At 59.8% G+C, this 20,807-nt stretch overlaps 4 protein-coding genes across 4 annotated transcripts; all 4 read right to left on the minus strand.

Annotated features, from left to right (window-relative positions):
- Nucleotides 1–304: 304 nt before the first annotated feature.
- Nucleotides 305–1,429, minus strand: LINJ_14_0780 (beta-ketoacyl-CoA synthase; the record flags this gene model as incomplete). Its single annotated transcript, XM_001464220.1, has 1 exon — nucleotides 305–1,429. The coding sequence occupies one exon, from the start codon at nucleotides 1,427–1,429 to the stop codon at nucleotides 305–307; it is 1,125 nt and encodes a 374-aa protein (XP_001464257.1).
- Nucleotides 1,430–4,379: 2,950 nt separating this feature from the next.
- Nucleotides 4,380–5,558, minus strand: LINJ_14_0790 (beta-ketoacyl-CoA synthase; the record flags this gene model as incomplete). The annotated part of the gene is made up of 1 exon (XM_001464221.1): nucleotides 4,380–5,558. The coding sequence occupies one exon, from the start codon at nucleotides 5,556–5,558 to the stop codon at nucleotides 4,380–4,382; it is 1,179 nt and encodes a 392-aa protein (XP_001464258.1).
- Nucleotides 5,559–12,019: 6,461 nt separating this feature from the next.
- Nucleotides 12,020–12,931, minus strand: LINJ_14_0800 (putative fatty acid elongase; the record flags this gene model as incomplete). The annotated part of the gene is made up of 1 exon (XM_001464222.1): nucleotides 12,020–12,931. The coding sequence occupies one exon, from the start codon at nucleotides 12,929–12,931 to the stop codon at nucleotides 12,020–12,022; it is 912 nt and encodes a 303-aa protein (XP_001464259.1).
- Nucleotides 12,932–14,707: 1,776 nt separating this feature from the next.
- LINJ_14_0810 (conserved hypothetical protein) lies at nucleotides 14,708–20,560 on the minus strand (the record flags this gene model as incomplete). Its single annotated transcript, XM_001464223.2, has 1 exon — nucleotides 14,708–20,560. The coding sequence occupies one exon, from the start codon at nucleotides 20,558–20,560 to the stop codon at nucleotides 14,708–14,710; it is 5,853 nt and encodes a 1,950-aa protein (XP_001464260.2).
- Between the last annotated feature and the right edge of the window lie 247 nt (nucleotides 20,561–20,807).

The raw sequence follows: 20,807 nt of genomic DNA on the forward strand, positions 1-20,807 counted from the left end.
GGGACCGGGAGGGGAGGCATGGACGTGAGAGAATAGCAAAAAGAAAACACGCAAAAGCCAACACACAAGGAACAATACACAAAACTACAAGGAAAGCTACTAGAGCTACATGAGAGGATGACACCTGCGCTAATGGGGCGGCGAAGGAGATACATACACAACCGAAAACCATAAACAGACCAACACACACACACCCACACACACACACACACAGCGCCCTTGCTGCCCTTCACATGAAAACACGTGTTCCACACAAGCCGAACGTTCCTGCCGCTTGGCGCTGGGCATTGCGCTCACGGTGTCGCTACGCCGCCACCTTCGCCTGCTGCTCCTTGCGCGCCAGCACGAGGCTGTTCTCGTGTACGCGCTTGTCCAGGTACAGCTCCTTGAACAGCACCGCGAACAGCACGCAGTAGCTGCCATACATCAGCATGCCCATGCGCATACATGTTGGGTCGCTGTCACAGCCCCAGAACCGGTCAGACATGTCGAACGCGGGCACCTGCGACGCCAGCGCGCCAGTCGTCACGACGCTCTTCGCGTTGCAGTACGCGTGGTAGGCGTTGCTGAGCACCACCTCGAAGAGCTTGAAGAAGAGCGTGTTGCTGTACTCGGGGCCCAGCCAGTACTGGAAGTACGTGTACACGGTGATGTACATGCCAATGAACATCTGCAGCACCTGCAGCAGCGTGATCACCGGCGCGAAGGGGCGAATCGACTTGCGCAGCCCCATCATGACGAGGAAGTAGTAGAAGTACATGAAGGAGTGCACGAAGTAGTTCATGGCGCAGAAGACGATGCCGCTCGGCATTGGCATGTACGACGACAGCCACACGTAGATGGCGGTGGCGATGTGGTGGTACCAGTGCAGAAAGGAGACGGGCTTGCGCTGCAGCACGAGGAAGAGCGTGTCGAGCAGCTCGGGTGTCTTGAGGTACATGAACATGGCCACACTAAAGCCAGCGGAGCCGTCGTAGAGTGACGTTATCTCTTTCGCCACCTCCGGCGTTGAGCGCACCCACTTCACCGGCAGATGACGCTGCTCGATGAGCATCTTCTGGTGTGCGTGCACGTGGATGGCGCGCAGCGTGATGATGTCGTTGGCGCCACTGGTGGCGAGCAGCTCGCACACGGAGTTGTGGAAGGTGCGCACCGAGAAAACATCTCTGATGTGCCCATAAATGCAGAAAACACCGTAGGTGGAGACGACCGAGAGAAACAGGTTCCAGGCGGCGACGATGTGCTTGATGGGGAGGCTGATCTGCCGGCGAGCTAGGAGGTCTGGCAAATAGAACACCGCCAGCAGGTAGAGTACCGTCGCATACGCCGGGTAGTCGGGGTAGCTATCGAGGAAGTTGCGGCCATTCTCCGCGCTGAACCGGCGAGGGCGGTAGTTGATCCAGTCCCACGCAGCCCGCAGCGTCTCCATCGTGCGAGAAGCGAGCACACGCCAACAAGTAGGATGGGATCGAGAGGACAGCGAGGGACGACAGCGGTGCTCCAGGCCCTCAGTTCCTCCCTCCGTACACAGGGGATGAAGGGCGCTCAAGGGTGTCGTGCTGGAGAGAGTCGCACAAGGAGGAGGGGCAGCGCTTCCAAGAAAGTGAACCCTCAGAAGGATACAGAAAGCGAAGCGATAGATGGGCGCCAGACGAAGAGGACGAGAGAGTGAAGCGAGTATGCACGTGCTCCAGCGTGTGCTTGGGCAATGCTTGGCGGCTGTTGTGCACAGGGGGAAGGTGGGAGGGGGTAAGGAAGGCGCGGGGATGATAATGGAGAGGCCAGGCGGTACACATGAACAGCGACCGCACCAATCAACAAGGGCGAATGCGGCGACGCTTCCTTTGAGGGGGACCGAACACCTGAGAGTGCGAGAAAAGCGGGGAGATGGGTGGAGAGGCGCACTCTCCGTCTTGGCGAGTCTGTCTGTTCGAGCCTGCGGGCGAAGGGCGAGCGGGTGAGGGGTGCTGCTTGCTCTGAGTGGGATGTCGAACCAGACGTGTGCGCGCGTGTGTCAACACAAAAGGGCATGCAAAACTGCGCGACGGGGCTCAGACAACAAATAGAGAGCAGTGAAGAAGTCGTGGATGGACAGGGAACACGAGTAGCGAGGTAGGGCGTGGAAAAGAGAGACGGAGGTGCGACCACACAACTGGCGTGCACGTGAGAGTGCGTGGGCTCTGCTCCAAGGCTGTTCTCATCCCCGTGAAGGTGTGCTCTGTCGGGTCCACGACCCAGCAAGCAGATGAGCGCACGCTTGCTTCGCACAGAAGCTCCGGGGAAGAACGGCATGAGGCGGAGATGCCGTGGTGGATGCCCCACGAACGGAGATGCTTCCAAGACTCATTTTGTTTCTCTTCGCGTTCACCCTATCAGGCGTATTTTCCTTGTTTCCGGCTCAGTGGCTGGGGCGCTGCTCCACTACCCCGTCAAACAAACACGCGTCCCGATGCGCGCACACCTACTGGAGTCCCCAGTGCGAACAGGAGCGACGAGTGAGGGGGGAGGAGGGGAAGGGAGGGGAGGGGGGAGGACGGATTCCGGCATGCACGCGTGCATTCAAGCGTGCGTGTCTGGGTGTGGGCAAGCACCCGGTGCTATGCGCATACACACGCTGAACGGCGTTCGCAGCAGTGACCACACACATACGCACACAACAGAGGAGACCGCGGCAAGAGCAACGACGGAGGGCCGGCGTGGCAGAAAAGGGGATGGGAAAAAGGGGTGGTGATGGCTGGGAATGATGCCCTGCCTCGATGGCGGCACCCCGCTCCCCGTGCATCGGGAGAAGGGATCGCAGGGATGAAGGACAACGGACGCGGAAAGACGACAGGGATGGCGGGAGAGCGCACCTCTCATCACCACAGCAACCACAAACACGCGCACATACACGCATGCGTACACTAGGACGGACAGACGCTGAGGTAGACCTCGCCCATGCGCTCCTTTTACACACAGACCGAAACGAGCAGACACCACGCGTGCCGGAGCGCGCTGCGCAGGTGCACTTCGATCGCAGCAACAACAGCAACAAAACGTGAAACGCGACGGGAGAATGAGTGGTGGGGGAAGCGAGGGGAGAGGAGGGGTGCGCGTGGCGAAGCTATACACATGCGCACAATAAAATCACCACAAAACAGAGCAACCAAGAAGGAGAGCAACGAACAAGGGAGGAGAAGGACACGAACGGGGCGAGGGACAAACACGGCCCATCGTGCCCCACACCTGCACACACACACACATACACACATATGCGAAGAGAGCTGCCACCCACCAAGCGACCGGCGACACGGCGCCGGTCGCCCACTCGCCGCCAGAAACGGCGAAGGCAACCATCAGGGGGCGAGAAAAGTTCGCCACAGCGGAGGCGAAAATGAGAAAAATGCGTCGCAACGACAACACTTGGCTCAGCACCACCTTTATATGTATATGTGTACATGCATGTAATATATATATATATATATTCCGCGGCGCATGCAGGCCCGACTCAAAACTCGAGATGAGAGAGAGAGGGAGTAAGAGCCGGTCGGCCACACACGCCAAAACACAATGACCACCCGTCACGATGGGCTTACGGTAAAGAACGGAGACGGAAAACGTACAAAGAAGGGAAAGAGGGGGAGGGACCCTTGCGGAGTTGGGGAGGGGAGAGCGCGAAGGGAAAACAGAAGGCAGGCACGCAAAGAGGTGGAGAGAGGAGGAGAGACACGTGTGCACACACTGCCGTTGACCGTCTTGCATGCCGATGCAGCAGATTCCGTCGCCGCTATGCGTGTTCGTGTGCGCGTCGTTGCGCCAACGTTGAGCATGCCTTGTGGTTTCCCCTTGCGCGCGCGCACACACACACACGCGGAAAAAAAATAGTGAAGAGAATACCGAAAGCAGCGCGGAACGTTGGAAATACACCCGTGAAGAGAGGAAGCATACATCAAGACGCGGGGAGAGAAGGGAACGAGCGAACGAGGCAACAAAACATCAGCGGCCTCCACACACACACACACACAACGAATAATGCGAGGAAGGGCAATAAAGACGCCGTTACATGGGCCAGCGACGCCGAGTTGGCAAAGGGAGACTCACCAGACACACGAGGATAGCGACGACGGCGACGCTCCGCGCGCGTGTGCAGCGCAGATGATGACGGGCTTCCTGGGGGCTCATGCAGCCATAAACAGAGGAATAACGGGAGAGAGCCGCAGAGCGACTGGCAGGAGGCGGAGGGGGGAGGGGCTTGTGCACAATGCGCAACAGCTGAGGTGTTTGCGGTGCGCATCGCTTCGCCCTCCTGCCCTTTCCCTCCTTCGCCCGCTGAGCAGCCCCCATCCTCTGTCTGCACGCTTCCCTATCCAGATGACACCTGTGCAACGGACCATGTGCCACTACGCCGCCGTGGGCTTCGCGCCGGCGACGGCGGGGGTGGTGACGCCATTGCCGTTCATCTCGCCTTTGAACTTGCCCTCCCTCGCCTGCTGCTCCTTGCGCGCCAGCACGAGGCTGTTCTCGTGTACGCGCTTGTCCAGGTACAGCTCCTTGAACAGCACCGCGAACAGCACGCAGTAGCTGCCATACATCAGCATGCCCATGCGCATACATGTTGGGTCGCTGTCACAGCCCCAGAACCGGTCAGACATGTCGAACGCGGGCACCTGCGACGCCAGCGCGCCAGTCGTCACGACGCTCTTCGCGTTGCAGTACGCGTGGTAGGCGTTGCTGAGCACCACCTCGAAGAGCTTGAAGAAGAGCGTGTTGCTGTACTCGGGGCCCAGCCAGTACTGGAAGTACGTGTACACGGTGATGTACATGCCAATGAACATCTGCAGCACCTGCAGCAGCGTGATCACCGGCGCGAAGGGGCGAATCGACTTGCGCAGCCCCATCATGACGAGGAAGTAGTAGAAGTACATGAAGGAGTGCACGAAGTAGTTCATGGCGCAGAAGACGATGCCGCTCGGGATGAGCACGTATGAGGCATGCCAACAGTAGATGGCGGTGACGATGTGGTGGTACCAGTGCAGAAAGGAGACGGGCTTGCGCTGCAGCACGAGGAAGAGCGTGTCGAGCAGCTCGGGTGTCTTGAGGTACATGAACATGGCCACACTAAAGCCAGCGGAGCCGTCATAGTTCTTGTCCAGAAGCTGGTGCGTGTATGTCGCGATGCGGGGGTTGTGCTTGTGGATGTTACTGTGGTCGAAGGCGCCATCCGGGCTTGGGGCGTAGTAATCGTTGCGGAGTTGTTTGCCCCCGAAGTTCTCCGAGTGACGCACGGACAGCTGCGCGCAGCACGTCGCGTGGAAGCCTTTTTCGATCCAGATCGCGTGAAAGAGGTTCTGCACACAGTAATAGGAGCCGAACACCGACACAAGAGACAGGGCAAGGTTCCAGGCAGCGACGAGGTACGTGATGTCAAACTTCCACCCACGCCGCTCAATCAGCCCAGGAAGGAAGAAGACGATGATGAGGTACAGCAGGGCGGCGTAGAGCGGGTAGTCGGGTGCGGCGTCAAGGAAGTTGCGCGCAGAACTGCCCTTGAAGCTGGCTGGAGTGTTGATCCACTCCATGGCCCATTCGTAGAGGGAGGACATGACTGGAAAAGCGGGGGAGTTGATGCGTTACGTGCGACTTCTACTCTTGCGTGCGTGCGTGCGCGTGTGTGCGGAGGATGCTGAGCGGAGGGATGTGAAGAGCAGCGAACCCTGAAGGAGGGAAAGGGACGGGGTGGGGGAGGAAAGAAAAAGAGAGTATGACCGAGATGAACCACTTGTGCGGGGCAGAGGTGTGAGTTCGATGGGTGGGTGGGCTGGGAGTAGGTGAGAAGGGGAGAGGAGGGCGCTGGGAAAAGGCAATTGTCGGCGACAGGATGTATGATAAGACCAAAAGACAAGTAGAGAATAAAGCTAAAGAGGGCGAAGAACACACACACACACAGAGGAAAGGGCGAAAAAAAAAAGCTACAAAACAGTAGCAGAGGTTGAGGATCGTCTCGAAACGCATCCAGCCCCCCCAAAAAGCTTTTTTTCGACACCGATATGTGGTATATAAACCTCTCTCCCCTCTCTGCAGAGAAAAAAGAGAGAGCCTCGCGAGGTTTCCGAAATGCGACTCAGAACCAGACGAAAAGCACCTCGCCAACGACAGCGCCAGGTAGAAGAAACAGGGCAGCTGGGAGGGGGCAAGGGAATGGCGGATGAGAAGGGAGGGGGGGAGGAGGCGTTGGTGGCGGTTGAGCTGCCTGCACACAAGAGGGTTTGCACACCAGCTTGTGTGACCTGCGCACAGATGGGATGGAAAAAATGAAGAGGGGAGGGGAAGGGGGAAGGATTCTCTTGCGCGTTCGCCGCTCTGCGCTTCGCGGAGGTGGCGTTTCGCTGATATTTTTTTGTGGTCGTGTTTTCGAAATGCTTATGCGTGTGATGAGGCGGCGAAAGGGGGAGGGCTCTGGTCGAGAGAAGGACTTTCGTGGACGTGCCGAGTGGCGACACGGAGGCGAACAGACAGGGAGAGTCCTGGAGGGAGAGTACGAGGAGAGCGCAATGGTTTACACACACAAACACATACACACACACACACACACACATACACGCGTGATGCAACCCCGATGATTTACGACGATACGCAGAGCGATGGGGATGCGAGCACAGCTGCTCTCTTTCCCTTTTCAACCTGATGGGTTGGGGGAAGGGAAGTCATTCTGCCTTCCCTCGTTCTACTTTTCCGGTGTTTGCAGTGAAGTCACGCAAGCACTTTTCGCAGCGGCGCCGACTTTGATGCCACATTTTTCGTTTCGTTTTTGTTTTCGGTTAATTTTTTTTTTTCGTTGTTAGAGGGTCGTTTACCGCCCACTTTTTGCACTGCACTGCACACGCACACACACACACACACACGCACACGCATCCATAAACGCACGCAGATGTTAGATTGAGTGTTCGCTTTTTCCTCCTCTGCTTCTGCGTTTCATCATCTCGCCACCGCGAAGCTTCACCCATTTTCTCTCCACCCTCGTCAGTTCCGCAGCAGGTAAAACAAAGAAAAAAGTGGCGGCCACGACCGGCAACGCTATGGAAGACTGTCGTTCTTGGCGGCGGCGCTGCCGACTAAACAGAGATTCCATAAGCCCGCGCACCGCACTCGACATAGCCTTGAGGGACAGGCCACAGGCGGCCATCTCATTAACCAAAAGCCACCAACAACAACGAAAAATAAGGCTCGAGCGGGAGAAAGAGTGCAGGCTCGGGCAGCTGCGCAAGTGGAGGTATGGGAACGGGCATTCGCGCAGGAGTCCTTTGTGCTCCCCCTTCTCACTTCTCCGCTTGTGAGGGTAGGAGCCACAGATGCCTCCCAACGGACACCCACACCCCACACGCCGGCACGCGCCCACGAATCGGTACATATGCTTTCATGATGAAGCTGCGGCATTGCCTTCGACATGTCCATCGTCGCCGCTCACGCACGCACGCACTCGCACCCAGAGAGCATGAGGGAAAAGAGAAAGAGAAAGGAACAAGAGCGCGAAAACAAACACAAGTGGGAAAACAATCGAAGTAAAACAAGCCACCCGTATACATGTACATACATGCGCGTACGCACACACATGGCTGATCACGCAGCAAAGAGAAAGAACACACGCAGACAGACAGCGGGAGGGGGAGGGGGGTGGGGAGACTTGCCGACAACGTGCAACGAACAATCCGAAACAGAGACGCGAGGACGAGTGTGGTGAGGAGGGCGAAAGCAAGACGGCAGCGCGTATGAGTGCACCGTGAACCGCCGACCTGAGTCACGGAACGAGGAAACACACACACACACACACACATGCACTCTAAAGGGCGCGATGGGGGGGGGACTGCTGGACGTTTGGAGGGCGCATCCCATTGGGCACGCGCCGGAAGGCGACTTCTTTTCCTCCCATTTTTTTTGTTGCTGTTGTTGTTGCCTCTACAAAAAGAGGGGGCCGCGCATGAGCGGCGTGTGGGTTGCGACGTTTGGTCGGTCTCTCTGTGTACGCCTGGCTACCAATGGACAGCCACTCTTCCAGCTGTGCCACTGCTTTTCGTTCGACTGCACAGGCTCAGCGCCGCGGCGAGAGAGGCCACTGCCACGACGCCCCTACACACACGCTCATAAAAGCACACACACACGCACACACACACACTTCTACAATCACCCACATACGCTGAGAAGCACTCGAGCACACGCATTCATGGACACAAGGCAAACAACAACCAACAAGATAAGAATGCGAACACTTATGATTAAAACTGAGAAGCAAAAACAAACAAACAAAAAAGAGGGAGGTAGGGAGACTGAGGAAGGTGTGTGGGTGTGGGTATGTGGGAGAGAGTTAGAGAAAGAATCAGCGGCCGAGGACATGCGCATGCACACAAACGCATTCGAAAAACAAACAAGAACCCCTCACCCCCCCAAAGAAAAAAAAAGTGATGAGGAAGAACGGATTCTCAAAGAGCACGCATAGAATCACCAGCTCACTGCATCGAAGACGTGAGGAGAGCGATGCGAGCGGACGAAGAGAAATTACTTACCGTGATGCGTGCGAACAAGAGGGCAAAACAGAGAGATAAATTCACGCAGGGGAGGGATGAGGGATGAGGGAGGTAAGAGAGGGAGATGTGCTGACGTCGCGCCATTCCCGCCCCCCACCCACCCATACATAAAAAAGTGTCCATATTTCCTACCGAAGATTTGCCTGCAATCATAGAAAAAAGCGCTGGACGAGTGGCGAAGGCGATTTGTAGACGCGAGGGGGTTCCCCATTCCCCATTTTTTTTTGCTAGCCTGCCATAGACGGTGCCGCCAAACGTGTCGGACGTTGCCAGGTAGAGGGTGCAAGGGGGGGGGGAAGGCTGACCTCTGCATTCCGCTCTTTCGGAATTGCCGCTTGCCGTTTTTTTGACCTCTACGGGCAGTGCAGGGTCTACCCCCTCGCTCCCGCCCTTATCCATCACGTCGTGTCCTTCGCCATGTTGCTACGTAGACCCCGTCACGCGTGGTATGCGGGGTTGCGGGTAGGGCTGTCTGTAGGATTAGCGGCCGACTTGCTGTATTGAGCCGTGAAAGCGTATGGGAGATCAGTCATCCCCATGCATAAAGCGCATGACCGCGTGCGCAGCCTTTACGCAGGGCGGAGAGGGCTGACGCGCTGCCGATTTATAGATGCCCTGCGGCTTGTCGTCTTGCAAATGGCGTGAATCCCCGAAGAGACACAGTGAGCCGCGCAGAGTCCAGCCGAGTAGATGCTATTTGCGCCTGGCGCCCGCTAACGGCTACGGGTGACGACCATCTGCTTCGTACGCGGATGCATGCGTACCGCGCACCCTCCCCCTCACCGTCCTCCTGGGGTTGCAGCCTATGTGAAGGCCGTGCTCTGCGGCAGACGCCGAAAGACGTGCGGCGCGACGTGGTTTATATTCGGTGCTGCCCGTTGGCGCCACAGGCGGAGTTCGCTTTGGGCGCTCTGAGGCAGATCCGCCCACGAGGAACCGCAGTGGAGGCCTCGTGACCGTTTTCGAGCAGAGCCGGCGCGTCGCCGCGAGGAAAAGACAAAATTTGTGAGGGGGCATGTGCACGACTCGGGCGGCACACCAAAGCCGACCCATGAGCCGTCCCAGCTCTTCCTCCTTGTCAGCTGCTTGAACGAATCGGTGCTCAGCTGGGTGCACGTCTGTTTTCCACCGCAGACCGTTCCCAAGTTGTGGTCAAGCGCCACGCCAGCCAACGCAGACATGTTGCAGGTGCCGGTCTCGTCGTCATTCGAGGTGGCGCTAAGCTTTTCCGCGGCGATTCGGGGCGCCTGCAGAGCTGTCTCCACCGCCTGTCGACCACCCGTTCGTTGGATGCTGTCGATGCAGACCTTCACGTGAATGTCAGAGGCGGGTCGCGCGGCACACATAGGATGGCAGGCCGATGTTGCTGTTGCCACCCACGTCATCCTCTGGGCCAACAGCCAAGCTCATTCGGGTGCGCTCTTCGCTGATGCGCGGAGCGGTCCCTGGTTCACAGGCTCAAGAGCGGCCGCAGATGCACGGAAAGAAGCACTTGAAAAAGATGACCTTTCCAGATCTGTCACCCCCCCTCCCACACGCACACAGTCGTGGAGCACGAGTTCTCCCGTGGCTGCACATCCAGACCCACCTCCGCGTTGTAACGCTGCTCATCTGGCCAGCTGTTGACTTGTCGCGGCCAGAGAATGAGGGCGCCGCCGTCCGATACGTCCTTTCTTCTCTTCCACGACGGTGGGGGCCCATTCAAGGAGAGGGGTCGCTGCTGCGCTGGGCACACCATAACGATTGCTGCCACTGAGGGGAGGGGCCTCGACATCCGCGTCTGTCACCGGCGGCGGAGGAGTGACGCTTTCTGGGAACGCGCGGGGGCACTGGTCGGGGGTACTTTCCATGCACCGCATCCGTTGCTGGTTCTCGCTTCTCATCTCGCCACACAGATCGACAAGGTGCATCGCCTTCCCCTGTGCCGCGTGCAACGGGGCTCCCTCCGCTCTTCTTTGGCCACTGGTAGGCGTCCATAAGCTGGTTTCGGGCACGGCTTGTAGGACGTGCAGGATGGCCCCTCCTCCTCTTCAGGCTGTGAGAGTCGGGTAACCTGCACGGAAGCAAGATGGCGCGTATTCGAGGCGGGAAGGCAATCACTGGGGCTGCTGTGGGGGTACACGCGAGTCGGCCATCTCAAACTCACACCTCTTCCAAGACAGAGCGGAATTCCTGAACGGGCACAACCTCGCTGGCCAGCTTCTCTGCACGCCGCCGAAGAGACGCTGATGAGCTTCCTCACGTTCTCTTCAAGGTGCTGGAGCTCCGAGGTGCGGAGTTCGTCGTAGGCGATGTGAGACGGGGACTCCCTAGGCGCCTTCATCCCGCTCCCAGAGGAGGAGCTGCCTCCCTTCCTCCTTTCATCCTCCTCAGGCCGAAAAGCCATGAAAGCGGCTCTGGCAGGCGCATACTGTGTTGTCCTTTTCGAGCTGCGTCATGCACGCGCCGGGAAGATCTACGTCAGTTCGCGAGAGATGTGTTTGATGGTGGCGTTGGGGGTGCAGCAACTCGGCTGATCGGAGTCTTCCCAATGTGGGATCCGCCGAAGAGACTGCTGGGATGCCGTCCTGATCGAAAGGGCATGCAGACCTCATAAAGCTCAGCGACCGACAGAGCGGAGGCGTATTTTATGTAGGACAACGAGTTCATGCACCGGTGGGCGCGAGTATTTCGTTTTCATTTTTTTTTTCGTTTTTTTTTTTTGGATTACAACTCTGCCAGGATCGCGCCGAGCGTGGGTGAGGAGCCCCAGCGTGGTGCACACGATGCGGCGTGTGTCTGTGTCTGGGCTAATGCTGAAGGTGTATCTTTACGACTATCCGAAATTGTCTTCCTCTTCCCGTGAGTGTGGAGCTGATTTCCCTTATTAGCCGCGAAGGAGAAGACGAGAGGCGAGGTATATCACTACTCACCTGTCTTTGGCGCACTTATCACCACCCCTAGTACGCATGTACACATTCACAGACACACAAGCGGACGCGAAGCACTGCGTGTGGCGCGTTACTGCTTCTCGCCAGCGCACTTACCTCCTCCGCTGTGAAGCTTTCCATCGGAAAAGAAGCAAACAAGAAGAAGATCAAGACAACACATTACAGCGCAGGCGCACACTGTCGTGAGGGCCACTTCGATCACCAGCGCCAAAGAGAGGGGAGGAAAGGTGAAAAAAAAAAGAAGACGGCCGCTCCTCGCCCTTCCCGTGCTGCGCATGGGCGCGACTCACTTTGTCTGTCTGTCTCTGCGTGTGTATACGCCTGCTGATGAGTTTGAGCATGTGAGTGCGAGCCTCTTGCCCCCTTTCCTCTGTTTCCCGTCTTCCAGATTCCCTTTGCCCCGTGATGCCCCTTGCCCACGACGGCAGCAAACACGAGGAGCAAGCGCGCGAACCAGGAGTGGGTGGGAGAGGAGAAGGCAGCGGCCATTTTTTTCCAGCTGCCTTTCCGTGGTTGTCGGTTACCCCTCGCTCACTGCTTTTTCATGGCCGCAGCGCTGCAACCGTTCTTGGCACCATCGACGGGCTTCCCGTTTTGATGAGCTGCCGCTGCCGCTGCCGCCGTCTCCGTCTTCCGGGACTTTGTCGCCGCGCCCTTCTTCATGTAAAGGTGAACAAAAAGCGTCGCGAAGAGCACAAAGTAGCTGCCGTACATGCACAGCCCCATGCGGATCGTGCGGTGGTCAACGCCGCAGCCGCGCTCGCTGATGTAGCTGTAGTAGAAGGTGTAGAGAACAATGATCGTGCCCACGACCATCTGCAGCAGCTGCGCCCCCGTAATGAACGGCGCGATCGGCCGAATGAACTTGCGCATGCCCAGAGAGCACAGGAAGTAGTAGAAGTACATGACAGTGTGCACGGCGTAGTTCATGCTGGCGAACCATACGCCGCTGGCAATAAGCGTGTAGCCAGCGTACCAGCAGAAGACCGTCACCGTGAGGTGGTGGTACCAGTGCAAGAAGATGATAGGCTTCTTCGTGAGAACGAGGAAGACCGTGTCAAGCATCTCTGGGATCTTGCTGAGCAGAAACGCGAAGAGCCAGAAGGTGAGCTCGCCGTCGTAGAGGTTCTTGTCGAGGTAGCAGGTCGTCTCGTACATGCCACGTTCCTCTAGCGAGTGCATGAGCATGATGCTAACGCCGATAGTGCCACACAAGGAAAGAAAGGAGAGCGCTAGGTTCCACGCGGCAATGAGGTACTTCAGCCGATACGGCTCGCGACTCTCCATCGCCCTGGGGCCGAGGAAGACTATGAGCACGTACAGCACTTCACTGTAGACGAGGATGTCGAAGTATTCATCAAAGAAGGTCTCTGCGATATCGCCGACGAATTGGCTCGGCAGACCACCGATGTTCAACATCGCCTGCAGCACCGCGCGCACCATCTTTTTGGGAGACTATGGAGTCGATGTGTGTATAAGATATCCGTGTCTATACATATGCATATGCCTGTGGGTGTGTGTGCTGGTGTGATTCACCAGTGCTCTTGTGGCGCAGAGAGGAAGGTGGGAGGGCGCGACCGCGGGTTTACCGCTGCTGACTGCTCTACCGGTGCTCTGTGCAGCTCAGGCTCGACTCGCCGACGCCTCGACGTGTTCACTCGGACGCCGAAACACACACACACACACACGAACACACACAGGAGAGAGGAAAGCTAGAGTAGAGCCTTCCCTCCAGGGTCCATATATGACGACGGAGGAGGAGGGCAAAACTTATGGTGTCGCAGGGGGAAAAGGGCGCGTGCGTATCTGTGCAAGCGAGCGAGAGGGGAGGTGAGGACCTACGAAGAACAAGAAAAAGTGCGTGAGACGATCCCTTAACCCTTGAATGCGACCAAACTGGCAGACAACAACGAGGAGGAGGGATGGACTGAGGGGGGGGGGAGGCGGCGGCAAGGAATCAATGAGCGAACAAAGAAAAACGCGATGGAGACCTCCCCTCTAAAAAACGAAAACCCAAGAACTAAACACAAAGAGGTAGAGTGGGAGGGAGGGCGTAGTCAACAGGAAACAGGCTGTACGCGCGCGATGTGCTACAGGTGCTCACAACGTTACGCGACTCGCACGATTCGTGACTCTACGACCTTCAGCAAAACGAAAACCAAAGAAGAAACAACAACCACCCCTCGAAAAAAATAATAAAAGACACACACACACACACACACACACAAAGAAAGGAGTTTTTCGACCGCACTTCCTTCTGCCTACGTTGCTATATATATGTATATATACGTGTGTGCGTGTGTGTGGTTACGGGTGTGGTTTGCGTAGGTGTGTTTTGCTCTCCCCAAAAGGGCGCAGAGGCCAATGTTCGAGCGTGCGCTGTGACCGTGGTGGGTGGGTGTGGGCGTGCACCAGCGAGACACACCACCACAACGGCAACGTAAGAGAAAGAACTCGAAACCCCTCCACACTAAACAGAGGCAGAATGACGGCAAGAGAGATGGGAAGGGCTGAGGGTCAGTCCGAAGAAAGACGAAGGGAGAACAGGACAAGCCAGATGCCACCTGATGAGCGTCAGTTTGGTTGCGTGTGTGCGCGTGTGTGTGCATGCATGACCATGTACAGCTATGGTGCAGAACGGCAAGGATGGAGAGGACCCGACATAAAAGGGGATGCGCAGAGGAAGGGGGTTGCGCATGGACATTAGAGGGAGACATGAATACAACGACACAGAGGCTCTCTAGTTCCATACATCTGCTGCCAGTGCGGGATTCTGAGCCCCGGGAAGAGAGACCGCCACCATGACTGGAGGCTCCGTGCTCTTGTGAGTGAGTGGAGCGTACAAAGGCACTTGCCGGCGTGCTGTGACCACTGGGAGCCACGTCAGCACCCCTGCTGTCCAGCTCCTGGCATCGTGGGCCACCTTGTGTCTACCGTGGCGCGTGCGTGGTGGACTGCGAGGGCTACGCCGTGTCTGCATCACACGAATGCACACTTGCCATTCGCCGCCTATCGTTGTTGCTTGCTCCAATTTTTTTTTTAGTATAATGTTCGCTGCCCGCATCCTCGTTTCGTGATTATGAGCCTCCCGCCAACGGAAATGTGCGCGACGACGCGCACAGCCGGCGAGAGGGGGTTAGGGAGGCGAATGGGAGAAGGGGATAGGCCGATCACACACCGACACAGCGACGTAGAGAGACGCGCGCTTGAGCAAGTTAGCTAGTTCGTGTCCGCGTCGTAGGTATCCGCATCTCCGACCGGTGCAGCAGAGGCGGCAGCGGCATAGGCAGACCGCTTGGCTCGAGCACGGATCGATGACACTGCTTGCGACGGTGTCACAGGGCTGCCCTTGACCTCCATCTCGGCTCTGCTTGGACGAGGCGGCAGCCCTGGTGATCCGGTCCTCGATGATACACTGCCAACAGAGCCTGGTCCTCCTCTTCCAGCGCGCACCTCTGGGGAGCAACTGGCATCATCCTTGCTTGGCTCATGACTGTGAAGCGGAGACCGCGACGACACCTGCTTCCTCTGTTGGTGCTGCTGCAAGGTCTGCTCCTGGCGACGTCTTCGCCGACCCGTCTTCTTGGCCTTGCGACGGTGCTGCTCTTCAGCACATAATGCTTCATATGTGCTCCCATCTCCGTTTCTGCTCTCTGTGCGTCGCCGTGGGTGATCTTCATCGGCGCCCTTGCCACTATCCTCGTGGTCACTGCTCGCTCGCCAGCGCTTCCGCGGCTGCATCACCTGCATGGATGGCGTCTGCCACTGCTGCTCATCATCCTCGCTCGACGCGAAGGAGAGGGGTTGGCGGCAGGCGTGGGAATCACCTTCTCTTTCAACGTCTGAGTTGCTGTTCGAGGGGCGTTCCTCGTCATCGTTGTCGCCGTTCTCGCTCGCTGGCGGCTTGTCGCACCAGCGCCCAGGGGGTGATGTTCGTCTGTCCTGCTCGCCTCCACCGCTCACGCGCTCGGCCCGACGGGCAGCCCCCTTTCCCGCCACCACCCCCGCTCCTCGCGACAAAGTAGCGGCTCTGACGCGCGACTCTTGCCACGCTACCTCCGAAGGCGGCAAGGCGAAGTTGTCACCGACGCCGTCCTCGACCGCTACCGCAGCCGCACCAGCGCCACCACCGCCACTGCCACGCACGTCGCCAAAGGTGTGCTTGTTGCTGCGCTGCTTACTCGGGTTTACGCTGCCGCTGAGACCAGACGCACTCTTCTGTGCCGACTTGAGGCGTGCGCTGGACTGCTGCGGCGGTGAGCGATGCTGATGCTGCCGTCGCGGGCTGCGGCGGCTCGACTGCGACGACGAGACAGGGGATAGGGACTGTGACGGCCGCGGTGAACCATCGCCACCCGCGGCGGCGTCGCCACGTTGGCGCGGCTGCGGGGCAGCTGTTCGAATGGGCGGAGACACTTGCTGGCAGTGCGGTGGCGAGCGTTGGGCAGCAGCGGTGCCACCATCGCCGCCAGCCGGTTTCGGTGGCAGCGAGGGGGACGCGAGCCGCGGCGGAGGCGAGAGACGCAGCGGTGTGGAAAAGCCGACACCCGCCGCGGTGGCTGCGGCACGCACCGGGGTGAGAGGGCTCCCGTTGTGCAACTTCGGCGACCGCGGCGGCTGCCGCGCGGTCGCCATCTTTGGCAGCTTCCCTTCTGCGGCCAGCTGGAGTAGCACGATCCTCCGTCGCTCGTAGGTGCTGATGAAGCTGTAGAGGCGGCGCAGACGCCGCCGGCATTCCTCGGCGTGGAACACGTTGAAGGGCTTGTGCGTGATGAGGACTTCACTGGGCAACTCCAAGGCACCAGCTCCCCTGCCCGTGCCAGCGCTACCACCTTCACCCCGCCGCGTGGGCCGCGACGCCGTCGTTGGCCCTGGCCGTCGAGCACGCCGATCCTGCGGCGACGCCCTGCGCCGCCTGCCGCTCCGGGCAGTCGACTCGGCCTCGTCCTCGTCTTCGTCCTCGTCGTTGTCCCCGCCGCTGGTGGACAGGAGTGACGCTGAGAGGTCTGTTGCTGACCCGAGCAGTACTTCCCAGTACGGCGGTAGAGCCTGCCGAAGGAGGCGCATGACGTCGTCGCACCGCTGGCGCTCCGTATTGACTTCGGTCGCCTTCTTCTTCAGCATCCTCTCCTGCTGCTCGTCGACGTCCCCGTCGATGAAAGCCTTCGGCAGGCCGCGATCCTCGTCGTCGCTGTCGTCGTCGTTGTCGCCCCGACCGCGCCGTCGGCGCCGCTGTCCCCTGAGGGGCTGCTGATGTTGTCGTGCGCCTAACAGCAGGTTCGACGTGGGCTTTGCGATGTCGGCCGTGCTCTCCGCTAGCTCCAGGTCCGGCAGTGGCAGCCCATCGGCGACGCATACGTCCCGCGCCCTCCAGCCGCCACCACCGCCGCCGCTGCAGCTGTTGGGTGCGCACCCCAATGGCGGGGTGCGCAAGCGATGCGCTGTCGGCGTCGAGACGGCGTTGTGGGAGGGTGTGAAGGCCGAGGTGGCCGTCGAAGAGCGCGGGATAGGGCTGCGGATGGGTGCCACAGAGGGCGGGGTCATTGTGTAGGGCTGCCGTGCCAGCGGCGGGGAAAACCCGCGAGGCCGGCCGTTGTTGTGCCATACTCCGCCGCCACCGCCGCCGCCGCCGCAGGACGCAGCAAAGGCCGAGGAGGCACCACCAAGGGGTGCGTTGGTCGAGGCAGACACTGCCAAGAACTTCGACTTTGGGCTGCGTGACAGCTTCGGCGTGCCAGAGTGGCTGTTGCGATAAGCTGGCGGTGACCAACCGGTGGCTGCCGCACTGCCAAAACCCTGCTGCAGCGAGTCCACCTCCGCTTGCATACGCTGCTCCTCGTCGTCCACATAAAGCAACTCCTCCACCCAGTTGCTGAGTGCTGCAGCGGTGCTGTTTGCAGATGCCGCCGCGACCGACTCCACAAGGCGCAGGTGGATCAGCTCTAGGAGCCCCACCAGCGACGCGTACATCGCCACGACGCGGTCTTCAGAGAGCCCTGCGAGGAGCGACACGTGCGGCAGGCAGAGGTAGTTCCACTGTAGATCGCGACGCAGCTGTTGAACATCCAGCGGTGGCGCCGAGGCCAGCAACGTCTCTGCGTCACCCCACCCCAGCAGCGTCGGACCCATCGAGATCAGTTGGCCGCCGGCGCCACCAAAAAAGGACGGGAACTGCTGCAGCTGGCGAGCGACGGTGCTGGCGTGCTCGCGGATGGAGGCGAGTGCGTCGAGGCGCGACGCCAGCATCGGTACTCGCATGCGGCGCCTCACGCGCGCACACTTGTCGAGGCTGCGAACAACGTTCCCCCATGGGTCACCAACAGACGCCGTGCTGATACCCAGCGCCATTTCCATCACCAACCGTGTTGCCTCCGTCTCCACCGCCGCCACCACTGGGGGCACGACGTGCATGCTCAGGTGGTCGACATGCTTCTCCTTGGCGTTCATGTAACACAGGGACATGCGATTTGTGTACCGGTTCAGCGTGATCGTCTTGCGGCCGGAGCGCAGGCACGTGAAGATGGCGAGGCCTTCTTGCCAGAGGACGCTCGACAGGAAGTAGACGCCGTTGAAGTGCTTTTCGACTTCGTCCGTGACGCGGAGAACAAAGTTCAGCTGGTACAGCTGTGGGGCCTGATGCTTGCGGAGAACGCGCTGCACCAGCCGCGTCAGCGCCGCTTGCCGGTCCCGTGTGGAGTTCTGCGCATCGTTCAGCTGGCGCAGCGCCGTGAGCAGTGGCAGGCGGTCGCCGGAGTGCAGGGCCATGTACGTGCACATCCACGACGACGTCAGCGGCGACAGACGCCGGGCCAGCGGCATGACGTCGTAGGCGCCACGCAGCACCGCCGTGCGCAGCGTGGCGACGAAGCCGCTCGTGGGTCCTTGGTAGATGCCGCTGCGTAGCGCCATGTCCGCCAACTCCATTGGGGTCATGCGGAAAACCGCCGCAAACACGTGCAGGAGCGCGTTCGCACACGGAGAGGTGAGGATCCACTCGAAGCGCTTGTAGAAGGGCGAGGTGGACGTCGTGAGGAAGAGCTGCTTGGCGCGGTCAACGTTGCCATCGTGCCGACGCGCGTGCCGCTCGGCCGCGGCTAGCAGTTGCGGGTCTTTCATGCCTGCCAACTCAGTCAGCGTTTTCTCCCACGAGGCTAAGATGCCGTGGCGGTCTTGCGCGGCATCACCGTCGGCTGCGCCGTCGCCGCTATCCTGCCTCTTCTCTGCCGCCACGACGTGCTGATGATAGCTGTGCGCATCGCGGTACGCTCTGCGGGTGGGGTACAGCCCGAGGGCGTCGAACCACATCCCAATCCGTTGCGCGTTCTGCGCCGCTGCCGCAGGCGAGGTTGAGGAGACGGCGATCGGCTGCGCATCCACCCGCCGCGCGAGCTCGAGCGCGACGATCATTGCTGTATGCTCTGGGCAGAGCCCTGATACACCTGCCGCCGCGAATGGCACGGGACAGAGCGGCTCCATCTTCTCCTTCAGCGCCTTCATTGTTTCCACGCGCCCTGGAACGCGCCCCGGATGCCACAGCACACTCGGAACGCCGTACGCGGCGGCCACCGTGAAGACGTTCTGCAGGTGCTGCAACGACACCTCAGTCGACTCAAAGAAGGATGGCGCGGAAACGCCGAGGAGGGCGCTGATCAACTCCACGTCTACCCACTGCAGCTCCACGTCAGCGCAGTGGGTCTCTGCCCCCGCCGCCTTGTGTGGCCCACGGTGCTGGCTAGTTTCCACTGTTGCCGATGCTGTGGCTCCTGCAGCTGCTGCGGAGGCTGGGATACGCCCGGCTAGACAGAATAGCGGGAACAGCGACACAAAACGATGGAGGAGGAGGCTTAGGTACAAGGCAGCGGCCCGAAGGCCGGGTGCCGTGCCGCGCGGGAGTCCGGGGATCGTCAACAGAGTCCCCATGTCGTACGCCGCCCGGAGAACCATCGGCAGCGACTCGCCCGCCGGTAGGAGGACGCTGCTGCTGCTGCCGGTTCCTCCACCTGTTCCTGCGCCGGCAGCGTTGCTGGCCGCTGCGCTGCCATGCCGCTCAGCGCGATGGCTGCCGCCGGCGGACGATGGAAAAACACCTGCATGAGTGCCCGTTCCATTGGTCGACGATGATGCCGGAGTACGCTGGTTAGCTGGCCTCGCTGCGCCGTCCACGCGGTTGCCTGAGCCGCCTACGGTGGCCGCCGAGATGGGCCCTGCTGGTCCTAAGAGGGGAATGCGCTGCAACCACTCGTAGAAGAAGATGTACGCGTCGATGGGGCCGCCGCCGCCTGCACCGCTGCCGCTGCTGCCGGGCTGCTTCCCTGCCCGGGCGCGGCCTCCAACGGCAGCAAAGCCGCCGGTGTCGTCGTCGTCATCGCCGCTGTCCTCCATGCCTGCATGATCCTGCTTCGCCGCCGTCGTGTCCTCCACAATTGCGTTGCTGCGAGTCGTGCCAGCGCCGCTTAAGCAGAAGGCGCACTGGAACTCGACGTCGCCGGATGGCATCCACGCGTCCTGCATGCCGCATTTCGTGCAGCTCGGCGGTCGATAGGACCACCAAACGATATACTCGATCTTGTCGTAGAGTCGCCACGTCGTGGCGGTCCACGGGTCGGCAAACACGTCAACGAAGGCACCGTGCAGAACGGCATGATCGGCCGGTGCTGCTGCGGCTGGGCCGGGCTGGGGATGATTCAGACAGTGATGGAGGTCGCTGACGCCGCCGTCCACAAGGTAGGACGAAGGATCGTCGTCTTGGTCAGATGGAGCGGCCACCGGCAACGGCGACGCCTGTGCATCATGCAGCGCCCCAGGGAAAGAGGAGGCGGCGCAGAGGCCGCCGCCCGCGCCTCCGTTTGAGAGCGGCGTGGACGCATAAGCTTTCGCGCAGCTTCCGCTGTTCGAGAGACTCACTGACGTCGGCGTCGATGGAGCGCTGAGTGGCCAACTGTGCTCCCCCACCGAAGCGGGCGTTGCTGACGGCTGTACGTGCTGCTGCGTGACGGCACTGATTAAATTGCGCACGAGCGCCTCCAGCTCTAGCAGCTGATTGCGCGTCAGCGGCGTGATGCGCTGCGACATGACGTGCGCGCCCGTGCCCCACAAAAAGAAATGCGCGTGCGTGCGTATGCTCTTGCTACCGAGGTTACGCGTGCGTTGCCGTGCCGATGATGCCGATCGACAAGGCAACGCGCATTCGAGGTGCCGAGAGTTGACAAGGGCATAGGCCAACAGAGAGAGGAGGGGGGAGAGATGCGGCAACAGACAAGACCAGTGGATCATTGGCGTGCAGACAAGGCACCGTGCAGCTTCATGTCGGTGATCCTTG

The sequence above is a fragment of the Leishmania infantum genome, chromosome 14 (genome assembly GCF_000002875.2).
Source record: "Leishmania infantum JPCM5 genome chromosome 14".
NCBI classification, from domain to species: Eukaryota; Euglenozoa; class Kinetoplastea; order Trypanosomatida; family Trypanosomatidae; genus Leishmania; species Leishmania infantum.